General features: G+C 50.0%; 1 protein-coding gene across 8 annotated transcripts in view; it reads right to left on the bottom strand.

The window, feature by feature from the left end:
- Positions 1 to 25263, bottom strand: part of PASK (PAS domain containing serine/threonine kinase) — a 44342-nt gene that overhangs the window by 3975 nt on the left and 15104 nt on the right. For 3 of the 8 annotated variants that reach the window (XM_064286370.1, XM_064286368.1, XM_064286369.1), the window contains exons 8-16: positions 23795 to 23966; positions 23245 to 23404; positions 20425 to 21566; positions 18965 to 19146; positions 18060 to 18227; positions 8695 to 8820; positions 8459 to 8593; positions 3332 to 3531; positions 1402 to 2143 (exon numbers count right to left, since the gene is read on the bottom strand). In XM_064286370.1, the coding sequence (XP_064142440.1) occupies positions 1711 to 2143; positions 3332 to 3531; positions 8459 to 8593; positions 8695 to 8820; positions 18060 to 18227; positions 18965 to 19146; positions 20425 to 21566; positions 23245 to 23404; positions 23795 to 23966 (2718 nt within the window). In that variant the 3' untranslated portion in view covers positions 1402 to 1710. Of the gene's footprint in view, positions 1 to 295; positions 443 to 1400; positions 2144 to 3331; positions 3532 to 8458; positions 8594 to 8694; positions 8821 to 8973; positions 9191 to 18059; positions 18228 to 18964; positions 19147 to 20424; positions 21567 to 23244; positions 23405 to 23794; positions 23967 to 25263 lie in introns of those variants that run through there. The other 5 variants (XM_064286371.1, XM_064286376.1, XM_064286374.1 and 2 more) reach the window with 4 other exon arrangements.

Here is a 25263-nt window from a genome sequence, read left to right as displayed (position 1 = left end):
CAGTCACCAGATCCCCAGGGAGGAGGGGACCATGAACAGCCAGGGCCCCTACTCGCCATCCATGCCCTTTCCTCCTCCCACAACCTAGCCAGACCATCACAGCTGCATTTCTCAAATCACCTGCCCCCACCCCGCTCACCTGCTGTGCCACCTTGCCAATGGCTCAGGCGTGTTCAGGGGCCTTTGGGAGGGAATCAAGCCCATCGAGGGTGAGAAGCCAGCCCTGGCCCTGACATCTCTTCACCTCCTTGTCTGTCTCCTCCTTAAGACCCTCCCCATTCCCAGCACAGCTCACCTGGCCTGCTCACCCGACACACCTCCTCCCAGGTGTAGTCTGCAAGGTTCACGGGCTGTGTCACCCACGGGTCCTCCACCAGCTTCTCCAGGGTGGTGCGCTCCTCAGGGACGGGGTGCAGTAGCCCAGACACAAGGCTCATGAGCTCTGGGGACAGAGAAGGCACCACCCTGTGTGTGGGGAAGCTGAACTTCCAGTGGGTCTGGGAAGAACCAGCTGGTGCTCCTGTCAAAACTGCAGGCTCCTGGGCCCACCTCAGGGAGTACGTGTGAGCACAGAAGTGACCCCACGAACCCCCTTTCTAACAAGCACCCCAGGGGCTCCACTGCCCAGGGCCCCTAGCTGTGCTTTGGGAAATGCTGCAGGATATGCCATCACCTCTGAAGTGACTGATGGCTATTCAGCCGAGCCTGATGGCACAGAGGTTCCCACCACACCTAGTCAGGGCTCTTGCTGGGGTATTTCCCAGTCTGATGAGCACAGGTGGACCTGACAGGTGAGTGGGAGGACGGGCCCAGCACAGGTAAGCCCCCAGACCAGTCCCAGCAGAGAGCCGGCACCAGCTCCAAAAAGCCCTGGGGCCTGGCATTTGCATGTGGTCCTGACAACTCCAGCAATGTGGGCGTCTATCCAGCCAGGCCCTCTCAACCTTAGGCCCAGCGGGACATCCTGAGAGCCTCACCAGGAAGCGTGTGTAACAGCCTTTGTGGTTGGAACAGCTGTTGCAGGGCCACACGATCCAGAACCCTAACAGTGGTCCAAAGCCCTCTTTGGGATTCTACCCTGAGCAGATAGCCAGAGCACAGGCTTTGTGCGTGGAGATGCTTGTCCCTCGCTGTTTATCAGTGTAAATGGTTACTATGGAATCACAGGACTCCAGAGACCGCAGGGGCCACAGAGCTGTTGTCCCACTGCCCAACTGCCCTGACTCTGCAGGATGGGCTCTTGAGGTGGCCACTCCAGCCCCCTCACCCGCCGCCCCATCCTCGGCCAGCTACCCGGGCCCCCAGTGCCACCCCAGCCCTCCACCAGGCCATCACGGCCGCCTGCTGGCCCTCCCTACACCCACCGGCCACCCAGGCCCCCCACTGGGCCATCTTGGTCCCCCACCAGTGCTCCCAACCCCTGCTGGCCACTCTGGTCCCCCTGCTGCACTTCCAGACAAAACCAGCACACAGTTACCTGCTGTCACCAGTGACACCCAAGGGGCTTAGGTATGGCAGGAACCCCCAGCGGCCTGAATCCAGAACCCACCCTCCCCATGCCTGACTGCTTTCTAAGCCAAGTGCACGATCTCACAGTGGCTGCCATGCAAGTCTTCTTGTTGCTCAGGCCTATGTCAGAAGTCCAAAAGGGAAAGGTAAAAAGATGCTCATGTTTTAAAGTTATATTCAAGTTAGTATGTTTAGTTCAGATCAAAGCACTAAGGGAATGGAAAAAGGGGGTAGAAGCAGTTGTCGGTGAGGACGTGAGGTTGTTGGTGAGGACATGAGCTGTTGGTGAGGACCTGAGCTTGTCGGTAAGGACCTGAGGTTGTCGGTGAGGACACGCAGCTGTCCAGAGGAGGACGTGAGGTTGTCAGAAGGAGGACGGGAGGTTGTCGGTGAGGACAGGAGGTTGTCGGTGAGGACAAGGACATGCTGCTGAGGAGAAGAGAAGGAGATGGCAGGATGCAGGATCCCAAGGTGGGGCTCTGGTCCTGCAGGTGTCTCACCTTTCGACACCTCGTATGGGGGGTTCAGCACAGCCTCCACAGTCTCCTCCAGCTCACAGAAAGGGTTCTCCTCAAAGATCAGGGTGTAAAGGGTGACCCCCAGTGACCACATCTCCAGTTCCGGGCCCCGGTACCTGCGTGGAGGAGAAGGAATTGCAGCACTCACACCCAGCACAGCAGCAATGCTCAGCGAGTTACTGGCACGCAGTGGACAGTGGGACCATGTCCTTGAGCCTGCTGTGCGTCCACCCCCTGTGGCCTTGCTGTGTGCTGCAGAGGGCCAGGAAAGCAGAGCTTGCCCCTTGAGCTCTGGCACTGCTGTGTCTCAGAGGACATGATGTCAGCAGCTTGGAGCATCCACTGATGACTCTCAGGCTTGATCTGGGCCACTGGTGGCCTCTCACTCCCACAGTGCCCAAGCACATCACGGAGGCAGCAGTAGCAAGGACAAACATTCCGCATCAGGCTGCCTGGGTTCAAATCCTAGCTCCATCCAGGCCTCCCTGACCTGTCCCACACCTGTTACTTGAGAGTAGCAACGGCCCCCCATCCTACTGCATGTCAGGACCGTCAGCCCAGCCGACCACAAACGTGCTCATGGAGACACATCGTAACTACTCTGCTCCACGCAGGACAACAAGTGTCCATCTCATATAGGTAAAGACACACCTGGTCTACCTGTGTGGGAGACGGTCCATGCAAGCACAGCAGGATACCCTGAATCAGGCGGTCTCCACTCCGGCCCCACAAATGCTGGGGCAATAATCAGATGGCTGAGCCCCTGAGAGAGGCCTGTCCAGCCAGCCCCAGCCCCCAGTGTGGCTGAGTCAAGGGGGCGTTCTCAGCCAGTCAGCAGCACTGCCTCTGGGCAAGGATCACATCGTAAACACGAATGCTGTATCCATGTGGTTTCCACTGCTGTATTTCTTATATGATCAGTACAACTGTTTTACTGGAACGGTTATTCCTCATGTTACCAAAAACACTAACCTGACTAAAGAATTCTCTTCTCTTATTGGAAGAATGCCATCTTTAAAGCAAGTAACCCAAATTTTATCTTTTTTCTTTTTTGTCACTTTGTATTATATAAAACTCTGAACAAACAACAGATGAGAAAATAATATAATGAACTCCTGTATCCACTGCCCAGCCTCCTTAACCAATCTTACTTGGCCTGCCTATCCACTTATTTTCCAAAACCTTAACTTTTGTCACTAACCCTCTCATCACAGAAACACGCAAAGTGAACCCATTTCCCATCTACACACAAATCAATCACGGCACCCAGCGGAAGGACAGGCTACACCGAGCACGATACGTACGGGTTTCCCAGGAGAACCTCAGGCGCACAGTACTCAATTGTTCCACAGAAGGTGTAAAATAATTTTCCTCTTTCCAAGTAGGCAGCTGAGCCAAAGTCTATCAGCTTAATCGTGAAGTTCTCAGCAATCACAATGTTCTCATCCTTGATGTCCCGGTGAATGACGCCCTTCGAGCGCAGGTATCCCACTGCAGACACCAACTGAAATCAGGAGGCCAGAGACAGCTTATTAGAAAAACAACTCAAATAAAACATGTGTTTAAAAATAAACAAGAAAAAAAAAACAGCAATAAAGAGAAAATAAACACTCTCCAACTGACACTGAACTGATGACAGGAAAGAACTCTGGATGCTGAAGACATAACCCAAACCACAGGGGAGGCAGAGCAGCTCCGGCTGGATGTGCTCATGGTGGGTAGCACGTGGCACATCAACAGTCAGGAAGTAAATAGTGATCCCTAAGCACTGTCTGTCTGTTTGCTACTGATGAAGCCTTCCCAGAGGTCCGTCCTCCCGTGGACACTCACTCACCCCTTGACCCACAGGGTGACTGTCTCAGGCATGAAGTGCCCTTGATGAGAATGCTGACTGTGTCTCCCTGTACCACACCCCTGGGGAGCCCGACACCACTTTGCTCAGGTGTCACCCAGCGACCTGGGGACAGAGTTGGGAGCAGAAGCCAAGCTCCCACCCACTTCTTCAAGGCTCTGGCACCTTCTTGAGCAGCCTCAGCATCACCACACTTTCCTCAACAAGCAAGAGCTTCTCAGCAACACACACTCACAGGAACTCCCCTGGAGATGGGCTTTCACTTGGAAAGGGTAAAGTGACCACAACAAGCTACCATTGGCCTAGACTTGGAGAAGCCTACACACATCTCTGACCACAGAGGTCAACAAAACTAGTCTTTTAGTTAAGTTTCCATTAAGATGAGTCGAATTTCTGACTTCATATCAGTTGTACCAATCAACATACTACTTTCACGAATGCAGTCAAACGTTTTGATTACTTAGAGGCTATTCTCTATTTACATATAAATATCTCTGAATCAGAAGTAATAGTTAAAGGTAGGCTAACTGAGCCCAATTAATTAAAACATAAAACACGTACATGCATATTTACATACATACACACTTACAGACATGCATGAATAGACACACATATATACGCACGTATACACACATACTCGTACATATATGCATATACCTATGCAAACATACATGTGCACATACAAACACACACACATATAAATATATAGATACATACATATCAGTCAGGGTCCAGTCAGATGACAGAAACCACGCACCAGTTTGAACAGGGAAACTTTCACCGAGATTTCTGAACTAGTGCCAGAGGCTAACTGCAGAGGGTAAAGGGACCTGAGCCAGGAAGAGAATCTGCTCCTCCTGCAGGACCTCCGTGCCTGGTACTGACAAAGCTTTACTTCCAGCTTGCTGCAAAGGAGAAGTGTCCACAGGGTCCTGCTCTCGGCCACAGAGCTGAGGCAGCTCACTGATAACAGCACTATTTATGTACACGTTTATGTGATAACATGTCTACAAGTATTTGTATAAATAAAATGTCAAATACTATTAATCTATATATTTTTTTATATATATTAATAATAATATAAAGATATATATTCGCTATGGGACTATAGATTTTTTCCAAAAATTTAAAAACCAAAAAACCAAACCCAGTGCTGTCGAGTCAATTCTGACTCATAGCGACCCTATAGGACAGAGTAGAACTGCCCCACAGAGTTTCCAAGGAGCGCCTGGTGGATTCAAACTGCCAATCCTTTGGTTAGCAGCCGTAGCACTTAACCACTACGCCACCAGGGTTTCCTTAAAAGTATTAGGACATTAAAAAAAAAAAAAAACACCATTGCCATCGAGTCGATTTGACTCATGGCAACCCTACAGAACAGAGTAGAACTGCCCCATAGGGTTTCCAAGGAGTGGCTGGCGGATTTGAACTGCTGACCTTCTGGTTAACAGCCACTTAAGCACTCTGCCACCAGGGCCCCATGACAGGACATTAGAATTACCTACATCACTAGCCCCAGATCTAATAACTGTTCATATTTGAGTAGGTGCTGCCTTTAACAAGTGACCCTGGTGTCACCTTACACAGATACCGTCTGCCATTAAGATTTCAGAAACGAGTATTAATTCATCGTCCAGCGTAGGAGGAGGAAGGGAAGTGACACCCTTCTGGCAGAACCATGATGCTCAACTTGGGTGTCCAGGAAGCCTAACTTCAGAAAGAGTGACTTCTAGAAGCTCTTAGCTTCGAGGGAGAAATGTCTATTTACAGCAGCTCCTTGGAAATCAAGTCATCACAGGAAACTATCAAAAAGCAAATCTGTGAATCACTCACACAGCCTCTGCCTGGTATGTCTCCATCTTTTCTAGGGAGCTGGAAACAGTCTATGAGTTGGAACCTACTTGACACAGCTAACAACAACAAACAGTCTAAACGCAGATGGAGCCACCACCTTCTCCTCAAAATTCAGGGATGAAAATCCAAATCCATCTCTTTCTCTCGCTCCCTGGATGCCTCCCTCGTTTGCTATCACACCCTCATTGCAGTAAAAAGTAGACCAAGATCAGACTGTAAACAGACTAAGAAGAAATGGACAAGATAAATACTTAATGTAAAACGAAACTGCTGAAATTTCAATCTTCGCTGATTAATTGTAGCTGCCGTTGTTCATTAAGCACTTGTGACATGTGGACATGGTGCAGGTCAGGGCTCTGGTTAATTCCACAGCCCTGCCATGTAGACATCAGAAGTATCCCCACTCTATGGATGAGGAAATGGAGGCTTCAGGAAAGCAGTGGCTTCAGTGGCGGGGGCAGGGAGAGGCAAGGACTCAGATCCAGTGAGCAGGCTCTGAGCACAGCCTGACAGCTTTGGTGGCTAACTTCTACAGTTGCTGTGGATACTGGAGGACAACAAATAACCCTAATCATTAAGCTTGCTTCACTGACCATTCCAGGACGGCATCGGTCTTAGGCTAGGTTCTCCAGGGAAGCATGTACACATACATATACACATGTATGTACACAGACAGAGAAAGGGAAATTTATCTCCAGGAAATGGCTCATGTGGTTGTAAAGGCTGGCAAGTCCCAAGTCTGCCGGTCAGGCGTCAGGCTGGAGGCTTCTCTTGATGTAGCTGCAGGCGCTGACGAACCCAAGATCAGCAGGTCAGACGTCAGGTTGCTGGTTCGGAGGCTGCTGGCTCTGACGAGCCCAAGATCGGCAGGTAAAACAGCAGGCTACTAGCTCACGAGCTACGGAGGCCAACAGACCCCAAGATCGGCAGACAGTACGAAAGGGCACTGGCTCCAGGCCCAAGAACCAGAGGTCAGGTGATGACGGGCTGGATGCAGGGTCCAGAGCAAACAAAACCCAGTGAGCTGTGCCAGAACGTCCGCATATACTCAATATAGGCTACAGCCCCGAGGAAACTCCCCTTAAAACTGATTGGCTGAACTGCTTACAACAACAAAAAGACGGAAGCCACCAAGATGCCCATCAACGGATGAATGGATAAATAAATTATGGTACATTCACACAATGGAATATCACACATCAATAAAGAACAATGATGGATCCGTGAAACATTTCATAACATGGAAGAATCTGGAAGGCATTATCCTGAGTGAAATTAGTTAGTTGCAAAAGGACAAATATTGTATGAGACCACTATTGTAAGAACTAGAAAAATCGTTTAAACAGAGAAGAAAATATTCTTTGATGGTTACAAGAGCAGGGAGGGAGGGAGAGAGAGGGGTTTTCACTAATTAGATAGTAGATCAGAACTATTTTAGAAGAAGGGAAAGACAACAGACAGTACAAGAGAGGTCAGCGTAACTGGACTAAATGAAAAGCAAAGAAGTTTCCTGAATAAACTGAATGCTTCGAAGGCCAGCATAGCAGGGGCGGGGGTTTGGGGCCCATGGTTTCAGGAGACATCTAGGTCAATTGGCATAATAAAATCTATTAAGAAAACATTCTGCATCCCACTTTGGAGAGAGACGTCTGGAGTCTTAAACACTAGCAAGTAGCCATCTAAGACGCATCAATTGGTCTCATCCTACCTGAAGCAAAGGAGAATGAAGGATACCAACAAAAAAAAATCAAACCCACTGCCGTCGAGAAGGTAATTATGAGCCCAAGAGACAGAAAGGGCCACATAGACTAGAGATCACACCAGCCTGAGACCAGAAGAACTACATGGTGCCCAGCTACAACCGATGACTGACCTGACAAGGAATACAACAGAGAATCCCTGATGGAGCAGGAGAGCAGAGGGATGCAGACCTCAAATTCTCATAAAAAGACCAGACTTAATGCTCTGACTAAGACTAGAAGGACCCCGGAGGTCACGGTCCCCAGACCTTCTGTTAGCCCAAGACAGGGACCATTCCCAAAGCCAACTCTTCAGACAGGGATTGGACTGGACTATAAGATAGAAAATGATACTGGTGAGGAATGAGCCTCTTGGCTCAAGTAGACACATGAGACTACGTAGGCAGCTCCTGTCTGGAGGGGAGATGAGAAGGCAGAGAAGGACAGAAGCTGGCTGAATGGTCACAGGAATACAGGGTGGAGAGGAGGAGTGTGCTGTCTCATTAGGGGAAGAGCAACTGGGAGTACCAAGCAAGGTGTATATGAATTTTTGTATGAGAATCTGACTTGATTTGTAAACTTTCACTAAAGGACAATAAAAATTAAATAAATAAATAATGTTAACATGTCAAAAAAAAACTGATTAGCTGATTAAATCAGATCACATCATTGAAGTGATTACGTTATTTCACAAAATGGAGGATAACTACATCATTACACAACTACTAAACCATTGAGGATCACTGCCCAGCCAAGGTGACACACAACCGTAACCATCACAGCATCCAATCTTTACCTCTTAACCTCACGTTCTCCACTTCAGCCATAGAGTTCTCTTCTCCAAGTACACATCTTATTCCATGAAACCCAACAACTAGAAGCTAGACGCAACTCAGAGAAGGGCAAGTGTGTACCGCCAGTCTTTGCAGGCCTGCTGGGGCCAAGCCCCAGTCCACGCTTGCCCACACAGCTCGGGCCTGCCTTACCTGCCGGAAAATGTAGCTCGCCAGGGGCTCATCCAGGTTGGGGTGGCGGTCGATGAATGTGAAGAGGTCCAACCCGGAGCCGTGCTTCTCCATCACCAGCTGGAAGAACCCTTGGTTCTCAAACACATCCAACACCTGGGGAGAGAAAGTCGAGCCGTCTGCCAAGGTGCTTTCTGCAGGTTTAAGAAGCACCCCCTGCACGTCCTGGGTATCACTAGACCAGATATCATTTCCACCTTGATAATGTTGGCATGCTCCACCCACAAGAGGATTGCAATCTCTAGAGTCACTTTTCCGAGTTTGGGATCCTCGACCCAGCAATCCTCCAAAACCTTCTCCTTCTTAATAAACTTCACAACAACCTGCAAGGAAAACAGAGCGTAAGAATGGCTGGGACCGTTCCTCCAGCTCCCCTTAAACCCACTGCCGCCATTGATCCATGGTGGCAACACAGCCTCCACATTCACCCCACCCCCAGGCCCCAAGGATGGGAAAGAAGAAAGATGAACACACACCCCTGCAGCAAGAGGGACGGACGAGGAGGTCAGCACCGACCAGGAACCACAGCGGCGCTGCAAGGGGCTGAGTGGAATGCTCCAGGTAGGGCAGCCGAAGTGAAGGTCTGAGGCAGGGGCATGCCTGGCCTGCATCAGGCCCACAAGGTGGCCAGGGTGGCAGGAGTGGGGAGCAGGAGGGAAGTGGCAGGACAGGTGGACATCCGGTAGGTGGTATCTGCAAGAGCCAATCATCTCTCAAGCAAGCTTGGGCACTGGCGGAAGCGGGGAGAAGGGGCAATTCTGAGACCCTTGAAAGCAGGGTCCACGCAGTCCAACAGCCCAGAGAAGCAGTGTGAGAGGAAGCGAGAAGACAAGGATGAAGGCTGGAGTCCTGAGGACTCTGAGGGGTGGTGCCATTCACTGAGAGATCTCAGAGCCAAGGAGCCCAGGGATTCCGTGAGGAGTGACCAGGAGGGAGGGTGCAGACGGCGGAAGCTCGGCTTCGGACCCTTTAGGTGGAAATGCTGCTGCACGTCCACCTGGAGGGGCCAGGAGGCAGCAGGGAGGCCGCCACCCGGAGCTTCAACACACACCTAAGACAGGCTTCAGAAGGGTGACTGGGGAGAACACAGGGAAGGAAACACACAGCAAAAGAGCAGGATTCCCTCGAGAAAAAGAAAACTTCAAACTTTCCGATCAAAAGTCTTACCAAGCAACAAGCAGGAATAAAGAAAAAAGCCACCTAAACACAGCCTGCGGAGATTTCTGCACACCAAAGATTAAGAGAAAAAAAATCAGGTTTCTGGCAGGAAAATTCACTTCAAAATGATGCTAGATAACAACGTCACAGGCTGGACAATAAAAGATTTCAGAGGAAAAAGCCATACCACCACTAAATCATGAGGGAAAAATAAACATAAAACACGCAAGGACTCGAGCAATCACACCCACACACCTTCTGCAGAAGCTGTAAGAAAGAGATGCATTACAGCAAATGAAACCAAGCCCAGGAAACGACAAGAAGCTAGACGTAGAAATGATGGAGATACAACAAAAGAAGTGCAAGACTTTTGAATGAAAACCATGATACATTGCTGAAAGAAACTGAAGACCTAAAGGAATGGAAAGACAGTCCATGTTCATAGGTCAGAAGAATTAATATTGTTAACACGGCAATACTCCCCAAATTAATCTACGGATTCAACATGATTTCTTTCAGAATCCCAGCTGGCTTTTTTTTTTCCCCACCACAGAAATAGACAATCTTTGAAAAGAAGAGTAAGTCAAAGGTCTCACACTTCCAAATTGCAAAACAAAGCTACAAGATACTATAAAATCACAAAATACAAGACAGTGTGGTACTGGCGTAAGGACAGACACATAGATCAATGGGACAGAACTGACAGTCCAGGAATAAACCCTTACGTTTCTATGAATAGATTTTCAGCAAAGGTGTCAAGACCATTCAATGCAGAAAGGGTAAGAGTAGAAACCATAAAATTTAAAACAGGTAACAAAAGGAAAATTAATAAAGCAAAAGATGGTTCTTTGAAAAAGATCAAAAAAGTTGATAAAAATCTAGGCAGGCTGATCAGGAAAAGAAATGTCACAACTTACTGTGATTTTTTGTTATTGTTGTTGTCCTTGCCAGGTGCTGTCAACTCGGTTCCAACTCATAGCAACCCGGTGCACAACAGGATGAAAAACTGCCTGGTCTTCCACCATCCTCACAACTGTTGCTATGCTTGGGCCCACTGTCACAGCTAACGTGTCAGTCCATCTCGTCGAGGGGCTTTCTCTTTTTCCCTGACCCTCTACTTTATCAAGCATGATGTCCTTTTCCAGGGACTGGTCCCTCCTGATCACACGTCCAAAGTATGTGATGAGGTCTCGCCACCCTTGCTTCCAAGGAGCACTCTGGCTATACTTCTTCCAAGACAAGTTTGTTCATTCTTCTTCCAGTCCATGGTACATTCAATATTCTTCGCCAACACCATAATCCAAAAAAAGGAAGGCATCAATAATTCTTCGGTCTCCTTGTTCATCATCCAGCTTTCGCACGCATATGAGGCGACTGAAGACACCATAGCTTGGGTCAGGTGCATCTTAGTCCTTAAAGTGACATCTTTGCATTTTAACACTTTTAAAGAGATCTTTTACAGCAGATTCGTCCAACGCAATGCGTCTTTTGATTCGACTGCTGCTTCCGTGAGTGTTGATTGTGGATCCAAGTAAAACGAAGCCCTTGACAAACTCAATCTTTTCTTCATTTATCATGATGTTGCTTATTGGCCCAGTTCTGAGGATTTTTGTTTGTTTGTTTAATTTTTATTGTGCTTTAAGTTTACAAACCAAGTCAGTCTCTCACACAAAAATTTATACACACCTTACTATACACTCCTCGTTGCTCTCCCCCTAATGAGACAGCACACTCCTTCCCTCCACCATTTTCGTGTCCATTTGGCCAGCTTCTGACCCCCCTCTGCCCTCTCATCTCCCCTCCAGACAGGAGCTGCCCACATAGTCTCCTGTGTCTACTTGATCCCAGAAGCTCACTCTTCACCAGCATCATTTTCTATCCCATAGTCCAGTCCAATCCCTGTCTGAAGAGTTGTCTTTGGGAATGGTTGCAGTCTTGGGCTAACAGGAGGTCTGGGGAACACGACCTCTGAGGTCCTTCTAGTCTCAGTCAGACCATTAAGTCTGGTCTTTTTACGAGAATTTGAGGTCTGTAGCCCACTGCTCTCCTGCTCCCTCAGGGGTTCTCTTTCACATTCCCTGTCTGGACAGTCATCAGTTGTAGCCAGGCACCATCTAGTTCTTCTGGTCCCAGGCTGATGTAGTCTCTGGTTATGTGACCCTTCCTGTTTTTTGGGCTCATAATTACCTTCTGTCTTTGGTATACTTCATCCTCCTTTACTCCAGGTGGGTTGAGACCAATTGCTGCATCTTAGATGGCCGCTAGTTAGCATTTAAGACCCCAGACGCCACTCCAAAGTGGGATGCAGAATGTTTTCTTAATAGATTTTATTATGCCAATTGACTTAGATGTGCCCTAACCATGGTTTGCAAACTCCAACCCCTGCTACGCTGGCCTTCGAGACACTCACTTTATTCAGGAAATTTCTTTGCTTTTGGTTTAGTCCAGTAGTGCTGACCTCTCCTGTATTGTATGTTGTCTTTCCCTTCACCTAAAATAGTTCTTATCTACTAGCTAATTAGTAAAAACTCCCTCCTTCCCACCCTCCGCACTCTCATAGCCACCAAAGAATATTTTCTTCTCTGTTTAAGCTATTTTTCAAGTTCTTACAATAGTGGTCTCATACAATATTTGTCTTTTTGCAACTGACTGATTTCACTCAGCATAATGCCTTCCAGGTTCCTCCACGCTATGAAATGTTTCATGGATTCATCATTGTTCTTAATCAATGAGTAGTATTCCATTGTGTGAATACACCATAATTAATTTATCCATTCATATGTTGATGGGCACCTTTGTTGTTTCCATCTTTTTGCTACTGTAAACAGTGCTGCAATGAACATGGGTGTGCATATGTCTGTTCGTGTAAAGGCTCTTATTTCTCTAGGATATATTCCAGGGAGTGGGATTGCTGGATCGTATGGTAGTTCTATTTCTAGCTTTTTAAGGAAGTGCCAAATCGATTTCCAAAGTGGTTGTACCATTTTACATTCCCCCCAGCAGTGTATAAGTGTTCCAATCTCTCCACAACCTCTCCAACATTTATTATTTTGTGTTTTTTGGATTAATGCCAGCCTTGTTGGGGTGAGATGGAATCTCATTGTAGTTCTGATTTGCACTTCTCTAATGGCTAATGATCATGAGCATTTCCTCATGTATCTGTTAGCTACCTGAACGTCTTCTTTAGTGAAGCGCCTATTTATACCCTTTGCTCATTTTTTAATTTGGTTATTTGTCTTTTTGCAGTTGAGTTTTTGCAGTATCATGTAGATTTTAGAGATCAGGTGATGATTGGAAATACTATAGCTAAAAATTTTTCCCAGTCTGTAGGTAGTCTTTTTACTCTTTTGGTGAAGTCTTTGGATGAGCATAGGTGTTTGATTTCTACGAGCTCCCAGTTATCTAGTTCCTCTTCTGCATTGTTAGTAATGTTTTGTATATTGCTTATGCCATGTATTAGGGCTCCTGGCATTGTCCCTATTTTTTCTTCCATAATTTTTATTGTTTTAGATTTTATATTTAGGTCTTTGATCCATTTTGGGTTAGTTTTTGTGCATGGAGTGAGGTATGGGTCTTGTATCATTTTTTTAAGATGCATATCCAGTTACGCCAGCACCATTTGTTAAAGAGACTGTCTTTTCCCCATTTAACTGACTTTGGGCCTTTGTCAAATATCAGCTGCTCATATGTGGATGGATTTATGTCTGGATTCTCCATTCTGTTCCATTGGTCTATGTGTCTCTTGTTGTACCAGTTCCAGGCTGTTTTGACTACTGTGGTGGTATAATAGGTTCTAAAGTCAGGAAGAGTGAGGCCTCCCACTTTGTTCTTCTTTTTCAGTAACGTTTCACTTATCCGGGACCTCTTTCCCATCCATACAAAATTGGTGATTTGCTTCTCCATCTCATTAAAAAAAGTCGTTGGAATTTTGATCACAATTGCATTTTATCTATAGATCGCTTTTGGTATAATAGACAGTTTTACAATGTTAAGTCTTCCTATCCATGAGCAAGTTATGTTTTTCCACTTACAAGGTCTCTTTTGGTTTCTCGCAGTAATGTCTTGTAGTTTTCTTTGTACAGGTCTTTTACGTCTCTGGTAAGACTTATCCCTAAGTATTTTGTCTTCTTGTGGGGGCTACAGTAAAAGAGTTGAACAGAAGATTTCAAAGGGCAGGTTGATAAGGGAAAGTAAAGTATTACAATGAAATGTGCAAAAACCAAGAGAGAGAAAACCAAAAGGGAAGAACACGCTTAGCATTTCTCAACCTGAAGGAACTGAAGAAAAAACTCAAGCCTGAGTTGCAATACTACAGGAAAAATACTAAATGACACAGAACGGATCAAAAGAAGATGGAAGGAATATACGGTCACTGTAACAAACAGAATTGGTCGACATCAAACCATTTCAGCAGCCCAGTAACGCAGTGGTTAAGAGCTATGCCTGTTCACCAAAAGACTGAAAGTTCAAATCCACCAGGTGCCCCTTGGAAACTGTATGAGACAGTTCTACTCTGTCTGTAGGGTCACTAAGAGCTGCAATTAACTCATCGGCAGTTTTTTTTTCCCCCTTATGAACAGGAACCAATGGTACTGAAGGAAGAGGTCCAAGCTGCACTGAAGGCAGGAACTGATGGAATACAAATTGAGATGTTTCAACAAACAGATGAAGCACTGGAAATGTTCACTCGTCTATGCCAAATAATTTGGAAGACAGCTACCTGGCTGTCATGCACTGAATTATATCCCCCCAAAAATGTGTGTTATCAATTTGGCTGGGCCATGATTCCCAGTATTGTGTGGTTATCCTCTATTTTGTGATTGTCATTTTACGTTAAAGAGGATTAGGGTAGGATTGTAACACCCTTACTAAGGTCATAACACTGATCCAATATAAAGGGAGTTTCCCTGGGGTATGGCCTGCACCACCTTTTATGTTACAAGAGATAAAAGGAAAGGGAAGGAAGCAGAGAGTGGGGGACCTCATAGCACCAAGAAAGTAGTGCCGGGAGCAGATCACATCCTTTGGACCTGAGATTCCTGCACTGAGATGCTCCCAGACCAAGAGAAGACTGATGCATCACAAGGACCTTCCTTCAGAGCCAACAGAGAGGGAAAGCCTTTCCCTGGAGCCGGCACCCTGAAGTCAGGCTTCTCATCTACTGGACTGTGAGAGAATAGATTTTCTTTGTCAAAGCCATCCACTTGTGGTATTTCTGTTATAGCAGCACTAGATGACTAAGACACTGGCCAACCTACTGGAAAAGATCCATTTCTGTGCCCATTCCAAAGAAAAGGGAATTCAACAGATTACTGAACAGTATCATGAATATTACACACAAGTAAAATTTTGCTGAAGATCATTCAAAAGCTGCCGTAGCACTACATCAACATGGAACTGCCAGAAGTTCAAGCTGGATTCAGAAGAGGACGTGGAACCAGGGATATCATTGCTGATGTCAGATGGATCTTGGCTGAAAGCTGAGAATGCCAGAAGGATGTTTACCTGTGTTTTACTGACTTTGCAAAGGCATTCAACTGTGTGGATCATGAAAAATTATGGGTAACACTGTGAAGAATGGGAATTCCGGAACACTTAATTGTGCTCATGAAGAACCTGTACTTAGACCAAGAGATAGTTGTTCAAGCAGAATAAGGGGATACTGCGTGGCTTAAAGTCAGGAAAGGTCTGCATTATCAAGGTTGTATCCTTTCACCATACCTATTCAATCTGTATGCTGAGGAAATAATTCAAGAAGCTGGACTATATGAAGAAGAATGGGGCATCAGTATTAGAGGAAAACTCATTAACAACCTGCATTATGCAGATGACACAACCTTGATCGCTGAAAGTCAAGAGGACTTGAAGCACTCACTAATGAAGATCAAAGACCACAGCCTTCAGTATGGATTACAGCTCAACATAAAGAAAACAAAAATCCTCACAACTGGATCAATAAGCAACATCACGATATCTGATGAAAGATTGAAGTTGTCAAGGATTTCATCTTACTTGGATCCACAATCAACACTCATGGAAGCAGCAGTCAAGAAATCAAAAGATGCACTGCACTGGGCAAATCTGCTGCAAAAGATCTCTTTAAAAAAGCGTTAAAATACAAAGATAGCACTTTATGGATAAGGTCCACCTGACCAAAGCCACGGTGTTTTCAATTATCTCATATGCATGCGAAAGCTGGACAATGAATAAGAAAGGCCAAAGAAGAATTAACACCTTTGAATTGTGGTGTTGGTGAAAAATATTGAATATACCATAGGCCACCAGAAGAATGAACAAATCTGTTTTGGAAGAAGTACAACCAGAATGTTCCTTAGAAGCAAGTTTGTTCATTGTTTTGTTCATTGTTTGTTCATTGTTTTGTTCATTTGTATGTAGGGTCACTATGAGTCAGAATCAACTTGACGGCACCTAGAAACAACAACAACCTCAGAAAACGGGGAAAGAAAACTCAACCAATACACAAACAATCCGAAAGGTAAAATCAGCATTAAAGAGGCATTATAAATAGAAAACTACTAAAAACAAACACATCAGTGAGCAAAACTAATGTGAATGAGTTAAACATATTAACAACCTGGATCAGAAAGTTTAAAATAAAGAAACGTACAAAGATGCAAAAGCAAATGTTAACAAAAAGAAAAGAACAGGAAAAAATAGAATTCCAAATAAGGCACCCGCACTGGATTAAAAGGGTACCTCATACCAACAAAAGAAACAAACTGCCAGGAAGAGTCAACGGCCCTGGACCTGTAAGCAATGTACCATAACGCATCTACAAGTACAGAGCAAAAGCAGTTAGAAATGCAGAGCAGCAGCCGGTCCCTCCACTATCACAATGGAGGAAGCTTAGCCTACCTTGGAAGTCAACAGAGGGAAGAGCCAGAAAGAAAGAGAGAAAAAGATGTGATTTAGGAGGTTTGCATGGAACGGTTGACAAGCTTCTCCCTAAGGAATTAAACCAATTATTTTTCCATACCGGTGGGACGTGGGTAGCAATTAATGATGTTATATTTCACAGTGTTTCAAGAAGCAGGTGTCAGACAAGTTGGATTCTGAATAACTGCTCAAAAACCTATAAATTTGGAAATTTAGAAGCATTCTTCTAACTGCTCTCTTACCCAAACACAAAAGTCAACAGAAGATGAGCTGCAGAGCTAGATGTGAAAGGTAAAACCTTTAGAAGAAAACACAGGAGCACTTCTCCGTGTGCTTGGAGTAGGCAAAGATTTCTTAAACAGCAAACAAAGCTAGTCAACCATCAGGAAACTTTGGTAAGAACTTTATCAAATGACATCGTTAAAAGGCAACCCACAGAATAGAAAAAGGTACCCAGAAAAGAACCTGCATCCAGTATATATGAAGGCTATAAAATCGATACCAAAAAACAGACAACATAATAGAAAAATTGGCAGTAGACTTGAATCGGAGCCCTGGTGGTGGAAGTGGCTAAGCGTCTGGCTGCTAACCAAAAAGGTCAGCAGTTCAGATCCACCAGTTGCTCCTTGGAAACCCTATGGGGCAGTTCTACTCCTTCCTAAAGGGTCACTAGGAGTAGGAATCGACTTGACAGCAACAGATATCATGGGATAGACCTGAATAGTCACTTCATAAAGATGCTGCCCAGACAGCCAGTAAACACATGAAATTACTCGACATTAAGACTGCAAAGACGTGGAAATATCAGGGGAAAACAGTCTAAATCCACAACACGTCTATCCAACTGAGTGTGTGTATCCAGGTACACACAAAAAACTCAAATGCAGAACATGAAAGAGTCCCAAATACCAGCGAGGAAAAGTAAGACAACCCAGCAGCAAAAAAAGAAGCAAAAGATGTGAACAGTCTCACACAAGAGTTGTCCAAATGGCCTGTAAACACGGGAGCAGGTACTCAAATCATGACTCAGCAGAAGGATGGGACTCAACCAGCAGGAGACCCCACGGCAGACCCACGGAGGCGCTGATGAAAGTCCCCCACTCATCCACCCCAGCGGCCCACAGGGCACACAGCCATGAGCTGCAAAAGTGAGGCAGTCATCCTGCGGACACAGAAAGGCCACCAGAGTGCCTGCTGACTGGCCTGCCTCTCAGTTTGTCTGGTGGGGCTTTCCCTCCATGTGGCTGGAGGCCATCACAGTTTCGTTTTGAGAGTGAGACTCAAGGGCCTCAGAGAAGCCTCGGAGAGCCTACGAGTCAGGATCGTCCCTACAGGGTGTGCTGGAGGCACAGCGTGGGCACGCATAAACCCTGGAGCAGCCACGGTCATCCAGGTGTGAGCCACACGTCGGAGAGCCCCCGTGCCCACACCTGGCCTGGGTCAGAAGGGTCTTAGAGCTCCTCCGAGCTCACACAGTATGCCCAGTGCTGCGCTCCAAGAGTCGTACCTCCTTGTTTTCCTCCTTGTCCACGGCAGTCCACACGAAGCCGAAGGCCCCACTGCCAAGCGGGCTCAGCGTGCTGTACTTGTGGGAGTACGCACCCTCGCAGGCCGCCAGCCCCTCCAGCTCAGACACCTTGGGGGGCTCCTCAAACCAGGGCTTGGCTCCGAGCACCTGTGAAGGCAAGAACAGTCTAAGTCCCAGTAGGGGCCGCACCAGGAGGGACAGTGGTGCATGCTGCACGTCCTGTCCTTCTTTCAGGTGGCTGCTACACGCCTACAACACCCCACACGTCCCCAACACCACACCACATGACTCCACACCCCAAATCTCCGTGCCCCAATCCTCCCACGCCCTGTGCCTCCTCACCACCACACACCATGATTCCTTACCCCATACCCCTGTGTCCCAATCCTCCTGCACCCCGTGACTCCGCACCCCATACCCCCATGCCCCAATCTTCCCACACCCTGCACCTCCTCACTACTGCACCCCATGACTCCATGCCCTATGCCCCCGTGCCCCAATCCTCCTGTGCCCCATGACTGCATGCCCCACACCCCCTACTCCAACCCTCCTGTGCCCCATGACTTCACACCCCACACCCCCGCCCCAATCCTCCTGTACCCCATGACTGCATGCCCCACACCCTCCACCCCAATCCTCCCGCATCCCATGCCTCCCCAGTACCACACCCCATGACTCCACACCCCGCACCCCCTGCCTCCCGTGCCCCCCATGGGCATATGCAAATGTAGAATTCTACATGTGGCTCTAGACATGCATCAGACACTGGCAGACAGTGTGGAAAAGCCACAAGAAGACCCTGCTCCCATCCCAGAGGAAACAGGGGGATGTGTTCACTGACACGAGTGCCCCATGAAGGTGAGGACGCAGCTGCCTGCACCCACCTCACCCAGGCTGGGCCCTGGCAGCTCGGCCATGGAGTGGGTAGAGTCGGGCAGGCTGGCCAGCAGCAGGCGGTTGCGGGCGGCTGCGTCCCGGTGGCTGTGCAGCAGGTCCTTCACCAGCCAGCAGCAGAAAAGCGTGGCTGCAGCACGGAGCTCCACACGCCGTACCTCAAACTGCACACCTGGGGCGGGACAGAGAGAACAGACGTCCGCTGACAGGGGCACAATGGCCAGAAAAGCACCCCCAAGGCAGCAGAGGACAACACAGAGTGGGGACAGAGGCCGGCGGAGGGGCCATCGAGGAGGCAAGAGCAAGAGGAACAGCGCCCGCGGCCAGCATGCCTACACCAGCCACCAGCCCGTCCTCCCGTCCGTCCTCCCATCCGGCACAGAAGCCAGTGGCCCTGCGCCACCAGAGCAGCCAAAGCCCAGGCCTGGACAGCAGAGGAGAGCAGGGCCCTGGTCGAACTTCCTGGCCTCTCATCTGCTCAGGGGTTCACTTGAGAGAGACCGTGGCCAGCCACCGCAGGCCATCCCCAACACAGAAGAGCCCAGAGAGCCCACGCTCATCCCACTATTGCGCAGGCCAGTCCCTGACTGCAGGTGACACCACTGTGACCTGCTCAGGCAAAAGCCACATGCAGACACACGTGTGCATATCCCAGTACACGTGCTGTGCTAAACCCAAAGGGCACATACACTCGTGCAAGTGCAAGGTACTGGCATTTCTATATACACACGTGTACACTCCCAGACAGATGGGTTATCTTTTCAGCAGGGACTGCAGGTGGTTTTGTTTTCCTCTTTTCGTTTATCTGTGCTAAAGTTTCTACAAACACAAGTTACTCACGTAATTCTTTAAAGTTTACAACAGGCCTACTAGGCAACACCACAAAATCAGCACCACGAGACCAACAGGCTAAAATAATGTGGGTGGGAAAACAAAGTAAAGCAGACACACTACCCCACAGATGGGAGTGTGAAGGCTGTGGAGATTCCCCATGGAGCAGAGCGGCTGTACACCAAGAGTGCAGTGGGAGGACAGTGTGGCCCTCAGCTCCCACCGCCTCGCAGCACAACCCCAGAAAGGGCGTGTCACCACTGTGGCCCACCTGAGCCTTCAAGGACTGGGAGGGCCCAGTTGTCACCGAACGCCACCGTCTGACACTCGCCTGAACCGGGGGCAGCTGGAGGCCTCTCTGCCCTCCCCCTCAGCGGCTATGAGGAGGAGCCAGGCCATGATGAAGGGCCCCAGGGTGGGCGGCCTGGTGGGTTGGGGTCTTGGCCATCCCTCGGCATACGCTCGGGGGACTCCACCTGCTCCGGCCCCACACACGTGACCCTGATAGTCCAGAGGGACTTTAGGACACCACCTGTGCCAGGCCTATGAAGAGGATGGGCCCAACAGGCCTTGAAGGAAACAAGGCTGCCCATTCGCCCGCTCGCCCTTAGGGACATACTCAGCCGTGAGCCATCCCGGTGATAGCAGCTGCCTGAGTAGGTGCCCTCCTGGATCTCCCGACGTGGGCCAGCGGCCCTGGGCGGCGGGGTGCTCTCCCTTCTCACTGGCGTGGAGGTCGTCTGAAGACCCAGCTCCGGAGGCTCTGTACACGGAAGCACGTGCCCAGGGCTGGCTTCAGGGGGCAGGGAGGGCAGCACACAAGCTTCTGGTGGCCCCGTCTGGCTATGGGCCAGGTAGCCCTTCTGGAAACCGCTGAGGTCAGAGGAGGTGCGGGTCAGCAGCAACAGCCCCTCCCGGCCCAGCTCCAAGGCACCTGACTGCTCCCGCTGGAGGCTGCCCTCATCCAAGTTAGAGCCCACGCCCAGAGAAGAGGGCGTCCGGGTGAGGCCTAAGGTGGCACAGGAGCAGTCTGAGGATGCCCGAGCCACCCGCTCACTGAGGAAGAGTTCCTTCAAGTCCCAGGAGAACGTGGCCGCGTCGGTATCATGCCCCTCTGTGTGCTCTGGGGCGCCAGGAAGGTCTGTGGCCAGGGCATAGCAGGCCGAGGAGCTACCCGAGCGGCTGCCCTGCAGGTCTCTGCCCCCGAGGCCGCAGGGCGACAGAGGGGCAGCAAAAGTGGGGTGCTCTGCGGGGAGGGGCTTGGCAGAGGGGGTGCCCACGGCCCCTGGAGAGCTCGGCGTGGACAGCTGCTCCCTGATGAGGCAGGTCCGCAGCTCTTCCCTGTCACTGCCCCCACCCGGCCACAGCTCATCAAGCGTCAGCCTCCCCAGCAAGACATGCGTTGTTCCTGGGGGGCTCAGGACCCTTCGCCGGGCAAGCAACTCAGTCCCGCACCGGGGGCAGTGCATTGGGAAGCCGGCTCCAGCTGGCTGGCTTGTGGAGCTGGGCTTGGGCACGGTGGCTGCAACCTGAGGACTGGGTCCTGAGGCCCCCTCTAGATCCAGGTCACACTCTAGAGCAGTCCTCCTCCTGTCCTCTGCTGAGGCTGGGGTTCTGGGGTCTTCACATACAGCACGTGGACTCTGATCCCTGTGCTCAGACCTGCTGTCCTTCCACAGGTCCTCCTGGGAGCTCTCCTCCCCTGGTCCCTGCTGGGTCTGCTGGTCCTGGGCTGGCAGGTGTCCTCCTGCAGTGTCCACCCTGGGGACAGTGATATGGGTCACACCGTTACTCAGGGGCTCAGAAGACTGAAAGGAGACCACACAGGTTACTCCTGTGAGAGACAACCACTAGTGGTTAACACCATAAACTTCTGACAGAAAACAAGAAGGCAAATCTTGTAGCCAGCTCCCCATGGGCATTTAAGAGCAACCACCTGTGCAGAGACCTTTCTGAACACTCCCAAAAGCCCAGGTTTGGGGTTTTCTGACGTGGTAACTCTGTACAGAGAGACATCCAAGACGATACATATATAAGAACGTTTAGAACAACTTACGTACAGCATAATCCATTTACACTAAGTGAACAAAAGCAGCCATGCGTATACACACACAGATATACGCATGCAGGTGTGTACACACGCATACGCATGCACTATGCACGTATGTGCACACACGTACACATGTGTACATGTGCTGACAGGCACGTGCAATACACACACGTAAATGCATGTACAGGCATGTACACACACGCGAGCAGGTAAAACACACACGTACATATGTACACCATGTACGATGCTCACACGTACATATGCACACAGGCATGTAGGATACACACATGTACATGTGCACACAGGCATGTAGGATACACACGCACTTGCACGTGCACACAGCACGTGCAATGCTCACACATGTATATATGCACACAGGCATGTAGGATACACACGTCACAGCATGTGCGATGCTCACACACATACATACGCACAAGGCATGTAGGATACACACGCATGTACATGTATACACAGCATGTGCGATGCTCACACATGTATGTACACACAGAGGCACGTAGGATACACACACGTACATACACACAGAGGCACGTAGACACCCACTCGTATTTAAGCACACACGAAGGCTTTTTTTTTTTTTTTTCCTTTTTTGCTGCACTGCTGATGGTGGCCTCTGGGGGGAAGAGCGGGCTGGAGGTGGGGATGGAACACGGTACCAGAAACTCAAACTTTTAACCATTATTCTTCTGCATTTTTGGGAAAAAAACAAACTCATGCTTATATATGAGGTAATATAAAAGATAATTACACAAGACCTGAAAGGCACATGTCACAGACATGCTGAGCAGAGAGGCGGGCAGAGGGGACGCAAGTGCAAAGGTCACAGGCAGGCTGCTCTGACCACGGTGGGTCCAGGTGTGGGGTGTCCTGAGGGGGGGAGGGGGAGCGGAGTAAGGACGGATCGTGTGCGCCTGAGGTTTAGGCGCGTCTCTGAGCTACACATCAAAAAAGACTTAAGAAGAAGAAAACGGCTTGAAAACACACCACGGTGCGCAGCATGCCTTTGAGTAGGACCTGAGGATTCTCCAAGTCTTCCAGCCCCTCTCATAGGGACTTCCTGCATTCTAAACTAACACTTTGTTGTTGAAAACACACGAAGGGGGGAGATGCGATGACTTTCGGTTCTCTGAAATCCACCGGGACGCCCTGGCTCTCTGGGCCCGTCCTGGCCTGGGGACACTAGTGGTACCTCCTCAAGGGCTGTGAGGGTGCAGAGAGCAACACGGGAAGGGTACAAGGAGGAGCACAGTGCACACTAAGCATCACCATCATCGTTGTCACCATGCTGGGCGTGTCTCTCAGAAACGACCCTCGTCCACCGCCTACTTGCCTAACCCTAGGTAAGCCTGCGGCCTTCACAAGGGCACTCACCCTGGAGTCAGCTGGGAGGAGCATGGGGCAGGGAGGCAGCCCTCAGGTTCGCATGGGGCCTGTGTCCCGAGGAAGACCTCTCTTTGGCTGCCAGCTGGGGCCAGGGTCACATCCCGCAGCAGGGCATCAGCGTCAGCAAGCACGACGCTCACGCTGGAACCTGGCAGCAACATCCAAAAGGATCAGGCACAGCTCCTGAGATGGGTTACCTCCATTTCCCTGTGACCCACTGCCAAACCCACCATCAGACCACGCCCCGAATCTCTCCAACACCACCTACAGGCTGCACCCCAGACCCCTGCAGGGCCAACCCTGCTCTCCCTGGCCAGCTCCTCTGCCCGCCACTCTGCCCCCTGCCTGTCTGGGCATGCTGGCCTCTGCGCATGCCACCTGGAGCGCTGCGCCTGCTTGGCTGCTTTCACTTCCTGCAGGAATCCACTCAGAGTCGCTCCCTCAATGCCTCCCTGGCCCAGCAACCTGAGGCCTCCACCCGCCCCTCAATCCCCACCGAGGTCTCAGCACACTGGGGAGCAGGGGCCATGAGTCTTACCATCTGCCCCGTGAGACAGGTCCCAGCCCTGCCAGGGTTCTGCCAACATCCTCCCAGAGTGCCTGTCCTGGCTGACATCCAGGCACCGGGCCAGGTCTGGCAGGGGCAGGGAGCTGTCATCACAGGCGAGGTCCATGTAGCTGTAGAAGCCAGGGATCAGGAACGCGATGTTCTGGAAGAAAGAGCAAAACTGCATCAGGACCCGGGAGGGACCCTCCCAGAAACAGGAGGAAGTGAAGACACCGTGAGCACATCCGGACGGTCCATCCCTCGGGCCCTGACGGCCTGAAGCCCCATGGACGCTTGATGTGTAACTCGGGATCTTTTTCTTATGAAAAGGACAAAATTAAGCAAGGAGAAAGCAAATGGTGCCGGTGCCCACAGGCCTCCTGGGCAGACGCTGGTCCTGAAACCCTGGTCTGCAGAACCCCCCACCCCGCTGCCCAGTGGGGGCTCTGATTCTCCTGCTGGAGCGGGGGCCATGGGGCCCAGTTGCGCTGCCCCGTCCAACAGGCGCTCTCTGACCCTGCCCAAGGCCCTACCCCTAGCCAGCTGCCATGGCCACGTGAATTAGGACCATCCCACAGAGGGGGTATCCAAGTGCCCCCTCAATGAAACCTGCCAGGAAGGCCTGGAGACCCTTGGCAGTCTGCAAGAGGCCCCACGCAGCAATGATGTTCTCGCTTCTAAGGAACGTACTGCTGACGTAAATGACCTTCAGCCTTTCCACTAGAGAACGGAGAGGCCACCTTCTGCAGCCCCAAGTGTGGGTAAAGTGTGTGCCCATCACCGGGTCCCACTTTCAGCCCGAGTACGAGTGACAGTGAGGAGAGGTCCCTCCTGGAGGCAGCACCCAGCTGGCTGTGCACATGACCCAGGCTGTGGGCTGACTCAGGCCTGCACCTGTGTAGGGGCAGGCGAGCTCCGTAGGGGACCACTCAGAGGCCAGGCAAGGCTGCACCTCAACAGAGATGGTCATGTCCTGGAGAGCCCCAAATGTGCCCCAGAGCCCAGAAGACCCTGTGACTGTGATAAAGAGAGAACATGGCAAGGCCACCCTGAGGCCCAGTGGACTGCCCAGGAACAAGAGGAGCCACCCACAGCCTTGCTGTTCAGGCTTTGGCTCGTGGTGGGTGCCTGATGGGGACACCTCTGATGGGATGGAAATCCCCCTTCCCAAAGGAAGGAAACGTCTGCCCTTCTCCTGGCCACGCAGACACTTGCATAGTGCCTCCGGAACAGACAGGGGATGGAGACCCAGGAGCAGCCACCGACCAGGACCTGTACTCATCCAGCAAAGCAAATCAGGTGTCACTGGGCACCAGCTCTGGGCCCAGGGCTCCTTCTCTTGTGCAGAGACACGACATGCGGGATCAGGGACCAGAGCGACCGCTGAGTGATTGAAGGGGTCGGACAGAGGAGTAGGGGACAGGCCTGCCTGCCCCCTGGGGAGCGGTGTGGCCGCATCC

Source organism: Loxodonta africana, chromosome 6 (genome assembly GCF_030014295.1).
Source record: "Loxodonta africana isolate mLoxAfr1 chromosome 6, mLoxAfr1.hap2, whole genome shotgun sequence".
NCBI lineage: Eukaryota > Metazoa > Chordata > Mammalia > Proboscidea > Elephantidae > Loxodonta > Loxodonta africana.
Note: the sequence above shows the minus strand (reverse complement) of the source record. Positions and strands in the feature narration are given on the sequence as shown.